The sequence below is a fragment of the Lonchura striata genome, chromosome 1A (assembly GCF_050655825.1).
Source record: "Lonchura striata isolate lonStrDom1 chromosome 1A, ASM5065582v1, whole genome shotgun sequence".
In the NCBI taxonomy this organism is placed as follows: domain Eukaryota; kingdom Metazoa; phylum Chordata; class Aves; order Passeriformes; family Estrildidae; genus Lonchura; species Lonchura striata.
Genome location: NC_140741.1, coordinates 37,484,236 through 37,505,064, shown reverse-complemented (window position 1 = coordinate 37,505,064; position 20,829 = coordinate 37,484,236). Strand labels below are relative to the sequence as shown.

The window sequence follows — 20,829 nt, the reverse complement described above, 5'->3', positions numbered from 1 at the left end:
GGGGTGCGGTGCCCAGTGCAGTAGGGTGTGCAGTGCAGTAGGGGGGTGCATTGCGGGGTGCGGTGCCCAGTGCAGTAGGGGGTGCATCGCGGTGCGGTGCCCAGTGCAGTAGGGGGTGCAGTGCGGTGCGGTGCGGTGCCCAGTGCAGTAGGGGGTGCGGTGCGGGTGCCCAGTGCAGTAGGGGGTGCATTGCGGTGCGGTGCCCAGTGCAGTAGGGAGTTCATCGCGGTGCGGTGCCCAGTGCAGTAGGGGGTGCATCGCGGTGCGGTGCCCAGTGCAGTAGGGGATGCATCGCGGTGCGGTGCCCAATGCAGTAGGGGGTGCATCGCGGTGCGGTGCCCAGTGCAGTAGGGGGTGCAGTGCGGTGCGGTGCGGGTGCCCAGTGCAGTAGGGGGTGCATCGCGGTGCGGGTGCCCAGTGCAGTAGGGGGTTCATCGCGGTGCGGTGCCCAGTGCAGTAGGGGGTGCATCGCGGTGCGGGTGCCCAGTGCAGTAGGGGGTGCATTGCGGGGTGCGGTGCCCAGTGCAGTAGGGGGTGCATCGCGGTGCGGTGCGGTGCGGGATGGGCTGGCGGCCCGGGCCCGGCTCCACTAGGTGGCAGGATGCCGAAGGGCTCCGCGCTGCTGTCCTGGATCCTGGGCGGGTTTAGCCCTGCCTGTACATATTGTCTGAGGACATGATAAAATGCGGACAGTTTCCTGGAGTCCTGCCTGCCCGCGTTTCTTACTGGTTTTGTCATTAATAAAGCAGAATAGGGAAGGTTTCGAGGTCTGAGACACAAAGGAGCCCGGTGCAGTGACAGCCTAAGAGGGCACTTGTTGGCTCAGGAATCTAAGAAAAGAATTAGGCAAAGAGAAATTCTTTGTGAAAACACAGCACGCGTAGCGAGAAACGTTGAAATAAAAAGTATCTGCAAAGTTTGCAAAAAGTAACAGCTGGTTAAATTGTAGCGCAAACTAAATGTAGAAAAGTACGTTCGCTTCTCTACAGAGCCAGTTTAGAGGGCAGAGTCTGCTTCATTCACAAAGCATGGTCTTTTCCATTCGTCTTTTTTAAGTTACAGAAATGAAAAGGCATTGGAGTGTATAAATATCAAAATAAAGCAGCAAATAAAATAAAATCCTGTACAGAATTAAATCAACATGTTCTCTTTTCTTGCTTCTTGTCATCTTTGTCTCTCTCAAATATGCTTTCTGCTGTGCGCCATTAAAGCAGTGATTTTGTTTGTATGTCACACATATAAAGCTTCAGATCTGGGTGTTTGAGCTAAGCTTACTAAAGATACAGCTTCGGTTCCCATTCGTCTCGGTTCAGGTGCGGGCCTGACAAAGAACTTGAAAAACTGAAGCAAGTGTATTTTAAAGTCGGTATGATCGCGCTTGCCCGCACCCTTTCCTGGGGTGACCGCTCGCCCTCTGCCTTAAGCCCGTGTGCCGGTGCTCTCGCCCCCGGGACCGCGCAGAGGCGTGGGACGCTGGACGGGGGCTTCTGGCCGCGGGTGCCCACCAAGGCCAAGCGCCGGCCCGGCTCCCGCGGGTCTCGGTGGGCTGCAAGCAGGCGCCCTGTGCACCGGGGCGGGCTCTGCGGTGAGCAGCTGCGCGCCCGGGAGGGCAGGGGGTGTCCACGCTCCGACGGGGCTGTCCTCGCTGCGCTGTCCCCGCCGCCCTGGACAGAGGGCAGAAGGCCCATCTGGAGGGGTGGCTTCCCCACCTCGGCACTTGGTCAGAAGAGGGGTTTAGTGCTGGGGAGAGGCTGAGGACCCGCGGTGGGGTGGCTCGGGAAGCTGAGTCGGCAGGTGGAGGTAAGGGGCTGGGCGAGAGCCGTCGGGGAGCCGGGGAGGAGAGGTGCGGGGGGAGCGGCGGGGCGCGCCCGGTGCCCGGTGCCGGGCGCCGGGAGCGGCGGGGCGCGCCCGGTGCCCGGTGCCGGGCGCGGCGGGAGGCGGGGGAGGAGCGGCGGCGGCAGCAGCGCACGGGCTGGAGCCCCAGCCCGCCCGCCTTTGAACCGGGGCAAAGCAGAGGCGGGGAGAGGGGCCGGGGCAGGAGGCGGACGGTGACATCAGAGCGGCCGGGCGGATAAGGTGGGAGAGCCGCAGGAGCGGAGTGGGCGAGCGAGGCGTCAGCGATTAGCGGCTGCCTCCGGTTCCCCGCTCACCGCATCTCGCCGCACCTCACCTCACCATGCAGAGGTCTCCCCTGGAGAAGGCGAACATCTTCTCCAAACTTTTCTTCAGGTGGGAGCCCCGGTGCGGCGGGACGCGTGCGGGCGGGGGCAGCGGGCCGGGCTGGGCAGCGGCGGGCGGGGAGCTCAGCGGGGCTCCGCGCCCCCCGCCCAGCCACTCCGGCGAGGGGGGAACCGAGCACTGGGCGCCCCGAGCTCTGGAGTGGTCTGCGGGGAGAGCGGTGGGAGTCTCGCTTTTGATGAGATCACTCTTTTTTGTTGTTGTTGCTGGGGTTTTAGCACCAGGAATGGGCTCTGTCAGGTGTCATAAACCTTTGCTGGACCCGAACAGATGAATTTATGACATAATTTGAGCAACCTTTGGTAGTTGCTCAACTAGTTAATCTCTTATTTCATGTAAACTTTGAGAACATCGTGGGGTGGTAGGGAGCAGAGGGGAAATGCTCTCAGAACAAGGATTCCTCCTGTTTGGCTCTTTGAGTGTTTAGCACTTGCTCAATGTGCAAGTATAATATATGATCTTACTGTAAACAGTTCCTTGCAAGCTTTGAATGTGTTCTCTTACAAGCAAACTCCCTAGTGACTTCTCTTTCTAAAAACTTCAAATAAAAAGAGAAGGAGCCAATACTAGTGCCTGGGCACAATGTACTTTGTAAGACAATATGGAAGCTGAATAAGTCTTATGTGACATCGCTAGAAATGACACTGTGAACTGGAAGGAGCAAATAATCTCTTTGGCATTGGCCCACACAGCACTGCTTTTGTCAGAGCACTGGTTCCCTCTTTTGTTACCGGGGGGTCTCTTGCATGGCAAGGAAGGGTGAGAGGAAATCTTGTGTAAGATGTGAACATGATGACTGAAGTGAGAGTGCATGGTGTAAAACTATAACATTGTTGTGAGGTCTCTGCCTGAAAAACTGAGGGCTTTTAGCTCACTTTAAAATCCTTTTGGGATAGCTTTCAGCAGGTTGGTCTGCACATTTTTGAAGTTTCTTAATGGGACTCTGTATGAGTCACTGTTTGCCTGTCTCTCCCCCTTTGGTGCATGTTAGCCAGATATAATAGCAGGGAATAATCCCAAATATAACCTGTTCCTAAAGTTTTACCAACATCCAGGTAAACATAGTGATCTTATATGTTTTCTCCAATGGTGCTGCAGTGGGAAAAAAGCCTTGTTTGCTGTCAAATACTGTTAGAGTCAAAGAGTATGCATGACAGGGGTGTACTGTGTACAGTAATGATGTACACAGTAATGTGTACATAAATGATGCTTCAGTCAGTGTTCCTGTCAAGTATAAGACAGAATCTGTAGGAAATAATTCTGTATCTTAATTTAGTAGCTTGAGGGGGCCACTTGCTCTATTTAATTTTATTTATTTACAAATTTATATGAATTTATAATCTTAGAACATAGGGTGTTGAAGGTGTGAAGAAAAAAACCAAATAAGATAAAGCAAATACATTTCTGATTCCTACCATAGTGAAAGTTTTCATGTCTGAAACCAGATGCAGTTCATGCTCATTAAGTATGTAATTAACCATCCAGATGCCTGTGCTCACCTTTTAAATCACAGTCTTTAAGTCAATTGAATGTTGTTTTAATCATGTTTGTCATGCATGATGCATTATACTGTACCAGCTTTTGGTCAGGTGACTGTAACCAAAGTGATAATAATAAAATATATGAAGTTAAGGAGATGTTCATGATGAATATTAACTAGAGCAAAGAAATGGAAAAGAGATGTATGGAGAGAGATTGCTTTTTTCAGTGATAATGAAATAGTTGTTATCAAGTACAACACAGTACATGTTTCAGTGAAGTGACTTTTATGAGAGTCTGCAATGCATTTATGTGTGAAGTACCAATCTGAATATAATGTAATAAGTTGAAGATCATGTTAGCACAAGTGATGTTAAAATATTAACTATGATTGTTCAGGAAATCTTTCTGATAAATATATTACTATTTAATATTGTACAAACTGTTATCAGCTATAGATGCATAAACATATTGGCAAGGTTTTATTGCTTCATAATCTATCCTGTTTGGGTGGGAGAGGCAGGTTTAACATGTGTTAAAGTCAGACTGTAGCTCTCTGCTCATAACTGAGTAGTTTCTACATGTATTGATTGGACCTTTTTTCCTTAATCCTTTATGCAAAAAAAGTTAGAAAATCTCTTGGTATAGAAAGAGTAGTATTTTATAAAAAGTGTTACCTTTGTATTAGTGGTAGTGATACTACTGGGGCAAAAAAAAATTGCTAGGAATAGTCATGATAGAAAGTATTTAAAATTAAAAATTCATTTTCACCCCAAATTTTAAATAGTTTTGGTTTAAAAACTGAGATTTGGTGGTTAAGAAACAAGTTGTTTGAGATCTTCCATTAGGGGGACACTTAGAAAAAAGAAAACACTAGATACTTAGAAGTTTGGGGTTTCAGAGATTGTTTTGTGTTTTGTTGTATTTTCCTTATTACATTTTCAGAGTTGATCTCTTTTGTTCCCAACCTCATGCAAAACATTCTTTCTGTTCTTTGGCAACTTTTGACCTTGCTTAAAGAAAACAGAGTTTTATGCAGAAGCAGTTAGATCATCATATGCTTAGCTTCATATTCATTGTGAAGATTCACTTTAGTCTTTATAAGCATTACTTACTTTCTTTTGGAGTTTTAGGGTTATGCAAGGTCAGGGACATACCTTTTGTCACAAACAATATCAGACTACTTTGCATTCACTTAGTTTTTATTGAAAATTAACTGAGATCAGGAAGTCTCATTAATTAATCAATTTTTACCTGTGAACTGGCACACAGAGGTATTGCTGGAGTTTCAGAAATGACTGCAAATATGAGAAAATTCTGATTTTATTACTGTTCTGTTGCAAGCAACTTTAGACATAAAAATGCAAGTTCTCAAAAAATAATCCTTGTGCTTGTGTCCAACTCTTTAAGCATATACTTTTGCTTTGGTACCTATCAATTTTGACAACTCTTTGCAGGACCTAGTACTTTAATGCCGGATTCATTATTAAATCCAAATTAGAAATACAAACTAACTCAGCTTTTGTGTCAAGTTTTCTAATGGATTCAGTCAATCAGATCTGCTCTAGTTTCTTCTTGCTTTCCAAACCAGAGAAAAAGAAATCTACACATTTATACAGCTGTCCAGGGGTTCCTAGAACAATTTAGCCAGTATGGGATAAATGTTAGATTCATTCTTCTGCCCTGTGTGAGTTGTGAAGGCTAGGAAAAGGAATTCAATTCTATACCTCACCTCTTCTAGGAAGAAAGACTGAGTGTTAGCAGTGTTTGGCAGTGAAGGTGTTTTAGTTCTCTATCTCTGGCTCAGCTACTTTTTAGAGCATAAATCCAGAGTTATTCTGTACTCTTCTGAATAAAAAACTTATTTGCAAGTCCTAATTCCTGGTATGAAGCTTCTTATGAAGTCTGCTAATAACCTCTAAGGTGGCTAAAAAAATTCAGGACTTAAGTCTTGAAAGTACTCAGCCCCTACACTACAGTAATGTTATTCTATCACTCTTTGTAGCTTAATTCAGTCATAATTTCAAGTTTAAGAATGCCTTGTACAAGATAGTTTCTGGCATTTTCGTGATAATTAATTTGATTCCCTTCAGAAAAAGGAGCTAAAGCCAGACCTTCCCTGGGCAGTCCCTGCTCTATCCTTGAACTGCATATCTTAGAATTCAATGACAACAAGTTACTTAGGATTTTCATTCTTGAATTGAAAAATCTTGTGTTTTCCTTGCAAAGTTTGGGATTTAATGTGTACATTTTAACGTTTCTCCTGAAAATGTTTCGAGTTCCTAAAAGTTCCAGATTTTGCATAAGAAGCTTATATGCCTAATTCATGTGTATAAATTTCACTCTGGAGGGCAGGTGTCTGGAAATTGTCATAACCAATATATATTTGGACCATCCTTTATCAATACCTAGCTATAGCACTTTGGTCACCTTTCCTCTTTGAATAAGGAGCCTCTGTTACAGTAGCAGGTGAATGGCACAGTGTCATGCCTCATTTTCTAGGGCAGTCACTTATAAAAGACAATTTTTCTGTAGTGTGTTCTTAGGGCCCAGTATGTATCTAGCCCTGATGAGATGCTTTTCACTGATCCCAGGCAATTGTAAATCCTGGCTGCTAGTGATAACCAAGCACAGATGCAGTTGCAGCACAGGTGGCCCTATGAGGCTACCTGATCATCTGTCTGCTGCCACCAGTGATCCTTGGAGAGCTGCTGGTCTGCCAGTCCTTCAGAGCTATCTAAAACAGCAAGGTGTCAGCTTCTGAAAGTCACATGGTTCAAAGATGTGCATGCAGGTTTTGGACTCCTTTAGAAAAAATTCACTGTTTCCAAGGTAAAATATGAAACTTGAAGTGAACTGGAGAAAGGCAGCAGAGTCTCCTACACTTTAAGTAATTTCAGCCAGAGGCATATCTTCTTTAACAATAAGGCTAAGCTGTGCCCTTGGCTCAGCCTGATAGTGCATCCTTGGTCCAATGCCCAAGAGTGCAAGCCTTGTGTAGCACAGGGATCTTCTCTGGCTGCTTTATAACTCTAAAGCATAGATGCCTAGATCAAGTTGCATCTGACTTCTGAAATATATTTAAAGTCTGTTTTCTTCCTGCAGGAAGAAGACTTACTATCTTGATACTCAAAATAAATTATCAAACATTTGAAATATTTGCAGACCTCTCTGTACCTTGTTATTTTCTACATGCTTATTTGATTTTGGTGAGATAGAAAGTAATCCATTCAAATACTTGATTTTTTTTTAATACTGTAGGCAATGACATGGTTAGTAGATCTATATATAGATCTATAATACTATCTGTATTATAGATGCTTCTAAATGCCCTGACAGAAATTTGAAGTCCTCTGTGCTATGCAAAATATTTGATAAGGAAGTATGTTTTGAAGATCTTGAAGCCTAAGCAGATAGTACAAAAGATGGTTAAAAAAAAGTTTCTTTACTAATTCTGTCAAGAAGAAAGTGGGATATATAAGGATTGTGGTTTGTCCCAGAAACGTGTGATGGAGTCAATGCAATCTGCCTGAAAACTCTGGTCAGAATTTTGATTGCACAAGGATATTTCTGGTGTGACAGAATATTTCTGCAGGGAACAGTTATCACCTCTTTTATACTGACGAATCTGAGTCTCTCAAAATGTACATTTTTGGATATGCTAAATTTCAAAGTGGTGGGAATATTGTGACTTATTGTAAGAGGTAAGATGTTTCTGTTATCTTGGTTTATGCTTTTTCTCTTCACCCACCACCCCAGCTTTACAGCATACGAGTGTAGGTATAGTTGTGGAGGCAGGATGGTGCCAACTTGACATCCAGGTAATAGTGTGTCCTCTGAAAACATCATGTCCTCTGAAATAAGTGAGTTAAAGGTGAAAATTAACTAGTATACAAGGAGACATTGAAGCACTGCCAGATTTTGCCATGTGAATTTGTAGATGCAGTTCAACTGCCTTCCATGCGAGTGGGAGTATGCCTGGGTGAGACAAGCAAAAACTCAGAGCCTGTCTGCATATCAGTCCCTCTCTTAGAAGCAAAAGGATCTGCATGAGCTCTTTCACTCAGCAAGTAGCTAATCCAAGGATGCATTGTCATGAAACTCCCCAACTTAGGAGAGAATAAGTAGGCATTTAAAACATATTTTGAAACAGCATTTTTCAATTTAACCCAGAAGCTTTTCAATTTAAACCAGAAGAAGAAAATCCTAAGTGATGGCTGGTAAACGTACTTGGTTTAGGTACATGCTCATATTTTAATGTTGATATTTATCCTTATTTTTTTCCCCTAACTTTTAAAATAATGTGAACCTTTGTTGTATTCTGACATCTTCCTGTCGGGAGTCATTCTGACATCTCACTTTAACTTTCATCTTTACTAGTTTTTAAGATAATCTGTAAGTTCTGGAATGATTGTATTTCTCTGTAGGTAATGATACAAAGGAAACAAAACCACAGAGGTCCCTCAATGATGCATTCCTCAAAGTCCAAGACTGTTTTGGAAATCAAAAGATATGAGGCATTTTCTCATTAATTTGCAAGAATCATGCTAAGGAGTAGCATCATACAGAGAAAATGGCAAAGAGCAAGTAGTAAGAGAAGCAGCACCTAATTCAGGGTTGATTCCATATTACTGTAATGTTAATTTACTTTTTGACCCTTGGTATTAAAATTAAATAAATTGTGACTGTGTTCTACTCTTTGTTTATACCTGACCACGTATCAGTCATTGGAGTGGGATCCAAATCATAGTTTTGGAAAGGGCCATTGAACTTGATGTGCAAGTTTTTGTTATTTTATTATGAAACATATCTTAAAAAATCCATGGCTAACACAGCAAAGTGCTAAATTGAAATATGTTACTATCACTTCCAGTGACACATCTGGAAGATTTTAAAATTCAGTTAAATCATGAATAGCAGTGTGCTCTGCTACAGTTTTGCTGATGCAAACTTTCTCTTATGTTTCTTGTTTTTTCAAAGGATGAGGGGAAAAGAAATCTTTCTCTTATTATTGCTGAGGGATATATAATTGAGAAAAAGAGTGATGATGGAGGAATATCCTCTCCTAGTCAGTCTAACTGTAGGTATATGCTGAAAGAGCCTTGCAAACCTTGTTCATAGCACATCATCACCATTGCTTTTTTGTTAGCTTTCTTAAAGAAATATTTAAAGCATACCTTACACTTGGCTTTGGTACATAAACAATTGACAGATTACAATGCAATTAATATATTCTGTCCTTCTGTCTTGCACAGCCTATCCCCTGATGTGCTTTCTTTTCTCTGGACTTCTGCAAACTGAAATATGTTGACTACTTTACTAATTGTAAGGAAAAAAGCATTTAATTTCTGTTAAGAAAGCATTTATCAATTAGATAATAATTTGAATAAGTGTCACTTCACATAAACTGGGCATAAAAGACAAGATTTCCCCAAGAATTGCTGAGACATAATCCTAATTAAGATTTGCTATTGAAATCCCAGGGTTTCAGCAGAACATTGATTATTCTTAAAATGGTGCTGCTCACAGCTAGTGGCAGAGTCAATAATATTGCAGCTAAATACTTCCCATGTCAAATAACACCTCATGGGGAAGAATTGTTTATTAGTGAAGAAATTAAAATCTTAATTTTTGTGATCTGGGAAAAACAACTGCAACAAAAAACCAGAAATCAGTAGGGTCTGCATTTATCATTGTTGTTGAAACCCTGCAATAATTATATTTAAATATTAAGCTATATTGTATTTTTTGGTTTGTTTATAATGGGGGAAATTCTAAAGTTAATATAGTTTTCCTAATATATAACATGCTATTTCAGTAGGTTGTTATTGAAAACAAAATAACTGCAACCCTACTCTGTTGAGGGTAACCAAGGGGCTGGGGGCAGGAATAAGGCTGTTGTGCTCCATGGGCATGCTGACTTGTCCCATCTGTGAGCAAGGATCACAAAAAGCTAGGATCACCTTTTACAGCTGCACTACAGGATGCTCAGAGAAGACAGCTGGTGGTGCAGACACTCTTCTGGAGAAGCAGTATTTTGTGTGGTAGAGCAACTTCCAGTATAAAGTAAGCAACAATTTACAATTTGCTGCCGCTGGAGCGATGGGTATCTTTTGTGGGAGGATGGCAGTGCAGAGCCTCTGGCATAGTCTGGTCAGAGGAATTCTTTGGGAATATCTGAGATCTACGTGGTACCTCAGCCTTTTTTTGCAGTTGGTAAGAATTAATGGTTCTACAAACATCTCGTAAAACTTAGGCTCTAAAGCACCACAATTACAGCTTGATGGCCTTTCTTCCCTGGCCTCCCCCCACCTTTCCCTTAATTATTAGAAGGAAAGATAAATTAAAGCCAGAGGCACTTTTCTTGCTCCCTTCATTGAATTTTAGGACCAGTTCCTTAGGAGTTGCAGTCATTATGCTTAACTATATTTTGCACAGGTATTAATGCTTTATAGAGGGGAGTGAAACCATGGTCACCTCTGCGCTGCACAGTAGATGCTGCTGTGCTGTGCACAGAGCACCTGTTGAAATGTCACCAGTCTGATCAGTGACCCTTGCACGAGAGCTGATCTCTTTTGCTGGTCTTGGGTAGCCCAGCACCACTGTTTTGCTGCTGTCTCAGCAAACTGTGCTTCTTGATCTGAAGAGCCTGATGGAGCTAGGATATTCCTGTGCTCAGGGAGAAGATCTGGGCAGTTGGCTTAGCAACACAGATGCCCCTTCTGTCTTCAGTGACATGCAAAGCAGCCTTAAGGAAGAGTCAAATCCTATTGACAAATTGTCTGTGTTAATACTCTTTGGAAAGCCAAAGACATCTGTCCTATTGATACAATTTGAGTGGGATGACTCTGAACATGCAGAAGAAAGCAATAGCTGTAATAAGAAATCTGTTACATACTGCTTAAGTAAATGACAAAGAAATGGTCATTAGAAATCTACAAAACAGTATATATATATAATATTTATATATCAAGCTCATAATGTATGTTTTACTACAAGAAGTAGATAATGGATGTGGAACTTGCCTTCTTTTCTTCTTTCCTCCTTGAAACTTATTTCCTGCTGGGTTTCATATGTGTGTACCCATAATAACATTCCTAGTTAGTGGCAAAACTCTCACAGCACTACAGGTTTCTCTGTGAAAGGGTTCATTAAATGCCAGCAAGTAATCCGATGGCATTTGCTAACATAATGCTGTAAAGCCAATCTGTTTTCCTTCCTTCTTGCTCTCTTCCTTTCAGAATACATTTCTCAACAACCTCAGGAAAACCTCAGCTTTAACACTGCCAAATTGTTTCCAAAAAGCCAAAAAGTTAGAAGAGCCATATTCATTGACAAACTCTAATTGAGCTATGTCACCTAGTGTTATGGAAACATGGATAACTATAGATTATATTGCCAGTTAAAATAAATTCATAGTAATTTTGCATTTCAAATCTTTGCAAAGAATCTAGAACATAATGGCTAATGGAATGCTATAGGAATCTGGCAAAAAAATTGTTTTATTAGATACTTATGTGTTTTAGGTCCAGTATATTCCTTTTAATAAAACATAAACTGTCTCACTCGGTTCAACTCAAGCACAACTCAGCTCAGCTCAAGCAGCTGTTGAAAATCCACCCTGAGACAAACATCACACATGAGGCCAACTCCTCCCATGATTACCACTCCAACCTGAAGCCACTGGGCACAGGACACAAATGGGCCAGATCTAGTTAGGGTGGGACTTCCAGGCAAGGCCAGGGCAGCTGGGAGACAAACATCTCTGGGCAAGCCCTGCCAGCAGCTTGCAGAAGGAAGCAGGCTGCAGACTAGGAGGTCCCCGGGGAAGGAGTCAGCACTGCTCCTTTGGCTGGCTGGAGGAGTTTATCTAACACAGTTGCAGCTACTGTGATGAGCAGTGAGATGAGGATGAGGACTGCATAAGTCTGTATCAAACTCTGACTTGGGAGGGGAGGGTAGTTCAGGGACCACATAATTTTGATGGCAATGATAAATGCACCTGGTTAACACAGAGTTAAGCACAGAATAAAATGAGAGACATTTCTAGAAGTACAGAAGCTCTGCTAAGCATGCTGCCTTCCCCAAATGATAATACAGCCACTCGGCTCTCTCTAAATGCAGTCACATTTTGTTAGTTCAGGGTGTGGCAAAATGCCAGGGTAGGTGCTAATCAAAACGATAAATAAAATCAAATATGTGGAGGGAAACAGTGTAATAAAAAATGTTTTCTCAAAACATAAAAAGTGAAACTGTAAAGCACTTATCTTTTGTCAGGTTGGGAATTGCTTATTGCAGTCTCAAAACATTATTAAGGGGCTTAGGAAGGTTATTACTTAGCTACAGTGTTGTGAATTAAAGAAGTTGCCTAGGAAGTATGCTACTTCCTTGTATCAGCTGCAGTAGTGGTTTTGCGTCCCATAACTTGTATTCATTCTGTCATTACTGAAATATCTATGTATATGGGACATCGGTGGAGCTGAGAACAAAAATTAATGAGAGTTTCTGTTTCTGAATGGCAAGGATTAGCCAGTTCTCCACAAGATGTGCACAAAGCTAATAGCAACTGCTCCTTTCTGTCTTCAGGATCTGGTAAAATAAAAATCAGTACCTGATATACCATTTGCAGTAATCCTGAAAGACTTTCATGTAAGTGTTACATGAAATTAAAAGGTTTTCTTCCAATACATTTTATCTCTGAAAAATATTGGCTTCTATTTCCAGTAGTTGTAAAGTTTATGGATGTTTTATCATCTCCAAATGGTAAAATGAGAGTTCAGTGACTTGACCCTACAAAATGGACTCTCCTAACTCCCATCCTATAATGTACCATGAATCACATGTTATTTCTCAGCTACAGCGGTGTGAAAGACTGAGCTGGAAGTCATATGATTCATCTGAAACCATACTATTATTGCAGAAATGAAGGCTACTCCTTCAATTTCTTAGAGCATGTTCTCTTTGCATGGGTGTGATATAACCATGCACTTGGGAAATATCTTGGTGCTTTACTGAATTATGGGGATTTTAGTCTGCCTTTGCAATTTATAACTTCTTTAAAGTAAATGTTAAAGTGTGCATGTGTGTACACACAGTTACACACAAGTAGTTTTCATCTGTTGTCATAAGGCCTTTTTACACTTTTGTAGTGCTCAATGATGTTCTTTTACCTTTGTATAAACTTCTTTGCACCTTCAGAGACTGCAATTGAGAATGTGGATTACTTTGCGTGTATGATTTATGTTCTTACAGGCATATAGGTAAGCATGTCCAATAAGATGTTTGCATTTTCTGAGTGACTGTGGAAAACATTATTGCATATATTTTGTAGTTTTTAGCTGTTGTATACAAAAAGAGTTTAAAACAAAAATTTTGAAATTATTGAGGTTTTGCTGAATTTTATCATAATTATGAATCAATGCCAGGTTTTTTACAAAATCTGGTTTACATGGAAGTATGATAACAGTCAACCACAAGCTATTTCTTTTGCAGGCACTTAATTTTTTTTAGGAAATATTTTCATTGATGACAGTAAAGAATAAATTCAAGTAGTTTTAAAATACACCTTTAGTTGAAAATAGTTCTTATGTCTGAGCTGGTCCTCTGCTTTCAAAAAGATTTCTGAACAGAATCTGGTGAAGTTTTTTGTATAAGTTGATCCTTGGAGATTCATAGGCCTTTTTGGACCTGAATTGTTTGATAAAATTAGTCATGGCTTATAAATATTTTCTCTACAGAGTAGCCATTTAGAATAGTCTTTTCCTGCTTTGTTTTGTCTCAGCATGCCCTTTAAATTGGTATTGAAATTTTAAACATGACATTTGAAAAAAAAAAGCCAAATATGTGTATAATGGACACATTGAAGATCTTATGAGGAGTCTTGCACAAGATTTGTGTTGTTAAGTGCATATTGCAACGTATGATGTCATAGAATCATAGAATGGCTTGTGTTGGGAGGGATTTTAAAGATTGCCAGGTTCCAACCCCCCTACCATGGGCAGAGACACTTTCCAATAGACCAGATTTCTCCAAGATGCATCCAACCTGGGCTTGAACACTGCCAGGGATGGGGCATCCCCAGCTTCTCTAGGCAACATGTTCCAGTGTCTGGCTACCCTCACAGTAAGGATTTTCTTCCTAATATCTGATCTAAACTTGCTCTCCTTCAGTTTAAAGCCATTTCCCCTTGTTCTGTCATTATATGGCCTTGTAAAAAGTTCCTCTCCAGCTCTTCTGGAGGCCCACTTTAGGTACTGGAAGGCTGCTCTAAGATTTCCCCAGAGCCATCTCTTCTCCAAGCTGAACAATTTCAATGCTGCAAGCTTTTCTTCATAGGGAGAGGTGCTCCATCTTTCTAAACCTCTTCATGGCCTCCTCTGGACTCACTCCAGCAGGTTCCTGTCCTTCCTGTGCTGAGTACTCCAGGTGGGGTCTCCCCAGATCAGAGCAGATAGGAATGAGACTTACATGTCCACTTTACTGTAGTTCTGATTTATTATTCATTTATATGGACATAGCACATAGCATATTTGGAAATACTGAACAAAGGTTTAAACCCCCTGTTCATTTGTCTCCTGCTGACTCAGTGGGAAGTTTGGGACATGATCTCACCCCAAAACTTATAAAATGCAGGAGTTTCACAATTATTCTTTTAATATTATATCAATATAGTTTTGTAAATGTAATGCAGGCCTGCACTATATTGTGTCATATATGTGTGTGTATGTGAGTGCATGTGCACTAAGATATACTTGGATGCTATATTCAGATGAGACAAAGCAACTTCAGAATTAATGCTAGAATATTTTTAATTCTAACTTTTTTTTCCCTTTTTTTCCTATTTACTTAGATGGACAAACCCAATTTTGAAAAAGGGTTACAGACGACGGTTGGAGCTCTCAGATATTTATCAAATTCCTTCTGCAGACTCTGCTGATAATCTTTCGGAAAAACTGGAAAGGTATGAAAGGTTAATTACATAATTTTTTTTCAGGAATCACGATGCAATTTTCATGACAAAGCTTTTGGATGAAACGTTTAAATAGTGTTTTGTGCAAGCTGATTGCACACAGTTATACTTTGGACATGACTGTGATCCCTGGTGCAGATGTACAACCCAGGTGGTCGAAATTACCATATACAGGTACCTGTGATATATGTCATTGATCACAGGATCACAGAATGTACTGAGTTAGAAGGAACTTATAAGGATCATCAAATCGTCATCCTAAAGAATCACACCAAGACTTCCCCAACAATCACACCATGTGCCTAAGAACATTGTCCAAAAGTGGCTTGCTTGAATTCTGTCAGGCTTGGTGCTGTGTCCGCTTCCCTGGGGAGCTGTTCCAGTGCCCAAACACCCTCTGGGTGAAGAACGTTTTCATAATATCCCACCTAAACCTTCCTGACAAAACTTCAGGCCATTCCCTCTGGTGCTGTCATAGGTCACCACAGGGAAGAGGTCAGTGTCTGCCCCTTCTCTTCCCCTCATGAGGAAGTTGTAACTGCAATGAGATCTCCCCTCAGTCTCCTCCAGGCTGAACAGACCAAGTGACCTCAGCCACTCCTCACACGGCTTCCCCTCAAGGCCCTTCACCATCTTCATTGCTCTCCTTTGGACACTCTCATAGCTTTATACATTTCTTATATTGTGACACCCAAAACTGCCCACAGTATTCAAAGTGAGCCTGCCCCAGAGCAGGGCAGGACAATCCCCTCCCTTGCCTGGCTGGCAATGCTGTGCCTGATGCCCCCCAGGACACGGGTGATCCTCCTGGCTGCCAGGCACTCAAAATTAAACTGGCCATCGACCAGGACCTCCAGGTCTCTTTCTGTGGTTCTGCTTTCCAGTATCTCACTCTCCAGTCTGTTCATACATCCAGGGTTGCCCCATCCCAGGTGCAGAGTCCAGCACTTTGTGATGTTGAGCTTGTGGTAATAATGTTCAGTGACTGCCCCATTCTCTGTTTTGTCAGGGTTTCTCTGCAGGACCTCCCTGCCTTTGAAGGAGTCAGCAGCTCCTCCTAGTTTTGTATCATCTGCAAACGTGCTCAGTATCCCTTCCTGTACAATGCCCAAGTCATTCATGAGGATGTTGAAGAGCACAGGGCCAAGGATGGAGCCCTGTGGAGCCCCACTAGTGACAGGTCCCCAGTCTGATGTCACCCCATTCACTGTAACCCTTTCAGTCTGACCCATGAGCCAGCTGCTCACCCACCACATAAAGTGTTTATCCAGCTGAGTGCTGGACATTTTGTCCAGAAGGATCCTGTGACAGAGAGTATCAAAATCTGTGCTGAAATCCAAAGGGATTACATCAACTGGCTTCCCTTGGTCAGCTGGGTGGGTTATCTTGTCAGAAAAGGAAATCAGGTTTCCACTCATGAAGCTGTGCTGGCTGCAACCAATGATTGTCTTGTCTTTAAGGTGCTTTTCAATACCTCCCAGAATAATCTTCTCCATAGTTTTGCTGGGCACTGAAGTGAGACTGACAGGCTTGTGTTTTGTGGGGTCCTCCTTCTTGCCCTTCTTGAAAACTGATGTCTTCTGGTCAGCTGGGACTGCTCCAGTTTCCCAAGACTGCTCAAAAATCATTGAGAGAGGTTTTACAGTGACATCAGCCAGCTCTTTGAGGATTCTCAGATGAATCTCATTAGGCACCATAGATTTATAGGGATCCAGCTAGAGTAGCAGATCCTGCACAGTTTCATGGTGATGAGTGAGGCTAGACTCAGAATATCAATGTTGGTTGCCTGAAAACGGAGACAGCAGAAATGCTGTTCTTTCTTTCCAAAATAACCTTGTAAAACCTTGGTTTATTTTTTCTTCAACTAAATAACATTATTAATTTCCTTTGTTACCTTTCCTTTGTTGACAGACTAATTGTTTCTGCAGAAATCATACTCTGACTTTCCTCATTTAGGCTTCCACTCTTCTTTAGCTAGTTTCAGTGGGTCCTAATTTAGAAATTGTGCTGCACTTGTGACTAACTCTTACAACAGAGGTGCCTAAACCCATTATTTTCCACCAACTGACATTGTAGCTTTCACTGATGTTTCAGGGCAGCTTACATCTGCACTGCTGTGCCAATCCAGTCAATTTTAGTTGCGGTGTGGCATAAGTATTCCAAACTATGGGAGAGTATGGGAGATGGAGAGTAAAATGAAACCAATAAAGCAGCCTGGTATCTTAGACCTGATCGAGCAGAAACCATGGGAGAGACAGACACAGATAACTTCTCCCTGGGGTAGAAGTGACCAAGAGACATGTTATGAAACTTTGTCCTGATTACCAGGTAACTGATGTCATGAAGAATGTGTAACCAATGGGAAATTGTTACCAAAAATAGAATCCTATATAAGTATCATACCCGTAAAACCATATATAAATGTTTTGTATTCTCAATAAAAATCAGTTTCTGATCCGGCTCTGTTGTCCCTGTCTCTCCATTGCTGATGCAAAGCAGTGGAATTTATAGAGAACACTGGTATGCTAGATGTGTTTTGATAGTTTATAAATGAAATATTCTGGTAATCTAATATTCTGTTGAAAAATTGATAAAATAGTTAGTTGAGGATATTCTCTGGAGTGCTTTAATCTGTGAATTAAATGTTGCCAAAATTTATGTTCTCTGTATACAGCATTGCTTCTGGTCTACAATTTATTATTGAAAAGAAAGTTATTTTCCCAGCAACAGGGTTTAAAATAGTGCTGTGCAATAGAAAAGTCACATTTTTGATGCTTTGTTGGTGCTTTCTTTTTTGCAGACTGGAAGAGCTCCAAAACGTTCATTTGCCTGTTATTGTACTCTGGTTTTAAGTACAGCAGGTTTCTTTAAAACATACAATGTGACCTTTTCATGAAATAACTCCCCACAGGGTGATGTATGACTGAGTATTTAAAACTACCAAATATGTGGCTGAACTGGGCTTGAACTTTTATTGATCTATCAAGTCCACAAAGGCCAGATTCTTGGGGTCTCTGCAAAGCTTTCCTTCATTAGCCACCTAAGCTAAATCTCCTCGAGTGAATTGAAGTATGTCGCAGCCATAGACCCATGTATTTGCTCATACAGTTTAATAGTTTTGGTTTCTTTTCAGAGAATGGGACAGAGAGCTGGCAACTTCAGAGAAGAAACCCAAGCTCATCAATGCTCTTCGACGATGCTTTTTCTGGAAATTTATGTTCTATGGAATAATTTTATATTTAGGGGTAAGAATTGTTCTCCTCTTTAGTAAGCTTTTAGTGTTCCTTAGATAGATCCAAGTTTTAGGGTCTGCTGAATTAATACAGAGCATTGTGAATAGCTACGGATTTTTCCTCTGTGTATTGCTTACAGGGTGGTAAATACAGAGATGTATTCAGGGACTTTCATTTAAAAATATATTTTCTGATAATATCTTAACATCTTTAAAACATACATATTAATCGTTTTTAAATGTTTCTAGTGCTGTTAGTGCTCCTAGGTGTGTGATCAGGAACTTGATGTGAAAGTGATGAACTGATTATGTTTATCACCTTTCCAACATGTCAGGTAGGATTACCTTAACTTACCAAATGCCACCTATTCGTTTGACAATCTTATCATTAGGGTTAAGAGCTGTGAAAAGAATTTATTGCCAGTGGTGTCTCACTAGGTATGTGTAGCCATACTGTATATCTGAAAATTGCTGTTAATCAATATGCACATTAAATATCTGTGTTACTTACAAATTTCTGTGATTTAGTAGTAAAAAACAGTGTATCACCTCTGTAAGGAGGGACAGGCAATCTGGGACTAAAACGATGTTGTGAGGTTATGTAGAGAGAAAATTAGAAGGGCTAAAGCCAAATTGTAGCTAAATTTAACCACTGCAGTTTGAGACAGCAAACGAAAAAAAGGTTTCTATAAATACATTGGCAGCAAAAGGAAGGCTAAGGGGAGTTTCCATTCTTTGCTGGATGCAGGGCACAGCGTAGTGTCAGGAGGATGCCCTTTAGGTACTGGACCCTAAGCTGTCTTTATCCAGGTAAGGCAGTTAGCTGTTTAGGACAGGGCCTCTTGCTACGTAGGAGCTGCATGGTAACTGTGCTTCTCTACTCTTTTATCATTTTTGTCAGCTCTTCTTTGGGATGATATTTATATTTGTGGACCCCTACTCAATCATGCCTTTTATGTGTTCCTGTGATCTCATTACTGCCTTTAGATTTTAAGCTCTTTTACTCACTAAGCCAGCAACTTCTTACTCATGATAGGTTTGCATTTAAAAAAAAACCACTGACAACAAAATGATTCTACAAATGTAGCCTACCATGCACTCTAATAGCTGTTCCTGCAGAGTCTACCAGCCAGAACCTTTGCACTAATGCATTCCTATTAAAAGTTAAGGAGTTTCTGAGGGCTTTTGCAGGCAGACTTGAGATAACTCTTTCCCAAAGTTTAGGCAATGTGTGCGGGTGTGTATGCGCAGGGCTGATTTTTCCTTACACACTTTTTTAATGGAGTACAATTTTAGATGGGGTGAGGACAGAACAAGACTGCAGGATTTTTAAGTCATATTCTTTGGTTGTGTGAATGTTTGGTTTTTTTTAAATTTCTTTAAGAAATCACAGATATGTGCAATTAAACACATAGTAAATGAATCTGCACCTTCCACAATGACATGGAAAAATTGACTCGTAGTTTAAATTCTTGATTCTATTATCATTAGTGCTCATTTTATTGAAAGAGGAATTGTAAAAAAACCAAATTGCTCCTGAAGCTGCTGGTGTTCTTTGCAGGCCTTGCTCACGGAAATTAATGGGAGCTTTGCCATAAATTTGAAAGGGGACAGGATGTTGTGCCGTACTGGCATAGGTGTAACCAAGTTGTGTGTTCTTTTGAACTTCATTTTCCTTTCAGCTTTTTGCTTGTCTAATCTCTGAACCGTTTTCATGGCATCTTTCTTGGACTGTGGTTTAAAGTGTGCTGACATCCCTGCTGTTTGTGGAGTTGTCCTTTCAGCTGGCATCACAGCTTTGCTCTCATTAAGTCCAGCCTTTTTTCCATCTCTCCCTTGTCCCTGATGTGCTGTAGGTAATGATGTTATTGCAGGGTGGACACTTGGCCTCCTAGAGTACTACAACTCCCCCTCATAAATAGTGTTATGTTAGGCACATTGGGTTGCTGCACTTAATGTATCTCCTCCCCTGCTGTTTGAGATGGTTTCCATTCTTCACTCTGTCAGAATATGACTCTTACAATTTAAGGAAAAGGTGTTATAGTGGTGAAACAAAAATCCTGCCTTTTATCTTGATACCAGCTAGCCAACTAGGTACTTTGCTGTGAGGATCAGTTTGATTCTATTTGTATTTTTGTCTTACCTTTATTGCTATGAAATTTATATTTCCAGTCAGGCACAACAACTGCTAACATTAACTTAGAAGTGGCTTTAGTATCATATCCCAAGTGACCCTAATGAGGATTTCCTGAAGTTCTTGCATATGGGTCACGGGTGTGAGTGAGGAGGCAGGGAGGGAAGTGCTTCTTGGCCATATGCCAGAGAAGAGATGTGCATTATTGTCTTCAAATACAGAGTGTTTGAACATATGGGGGATACACGTAACAGAAAAGTTGTTGCATAATAACAGCACAATATGCTGTGTCATAATCTCATTTATCTTCGGATCTTTACTATTTTAATTAAGATTATGGTGAGGGGGACACTTACAGGTTTCTCAGTGGCCTATGATGAATGCAGAATAAGGAGAATAAGGACAGGCAATGGCGAAATTTGACTCTTGAAAGCTGAATTTTCTCTTAGGTGTACAAATTCCATTCTTTTTTTTTTTTAGGCAGGTTGTTTTAATCAGTTTACTCATATTTATATCATTGGGTAATTTTGAGTTTACAAGAGGAGAAATGAAAACCAGGCACTTCTGCTTTGATTTGTATGTAGACTAGATAATATCTTTGGTAAGCAAGCTGATAAATCTCCATTGTAAACCAGTGGACTTTTATGCCCCATGAGATAGTGTACAACTTGGCTTATTGCCAGCCACTATTCCAGTCTGTAAATCTTGTTTTTTGCCAGCAAGCTCAGAATGTATGCAATACATTTATAGTCACAACAAACACAGCAGCAGAACATG

The 20,829-nt window shown here is 41.3% G+C and overlaps 1 protein-coding gene across 6 annotated transcripts in view; it reads left to right on the top strand.

Annotated features, from left to right (window-relative positions):
- The first annotated feature begins 1,661 nt into the window (after nt 1-1,661).
- Nucleotides 1,662-20,829, top strand: part of CFTR (CF transmembrane conductance regulator) — an 86,505-nt gene continuing 67,337 nt past the window's right edge. For 3 of the 6 annotated variants that reach the window (XM_021553473.4, XM_085569720.1, XM_085569719.1), the window contains exons 1-3: nt 2,031-2,229; nt 14,567-14,677; nt 17,820-17,931. In XM_021553473.4, coding sequence (XP_021409148.3) covers nt 2,177-2,229; nt 14,567-14,677; nt 17,820-17,931 — 276 coding nt within the window. In that variant the 5' untranslated portion in view covers nt 2,031-2,176. Of the gene's footprint in view, nt 1,801-2,030; nt 2,230-12,347; nt 12,367-14,566; nt 14,678-17,802; nt 17,932-20,829 lie in introns of those variants that run through there. The other 3 variants (XM_085569721.1, XM_085569722.1, XM_085569723.1) reach the window with 3 other exon arrangements.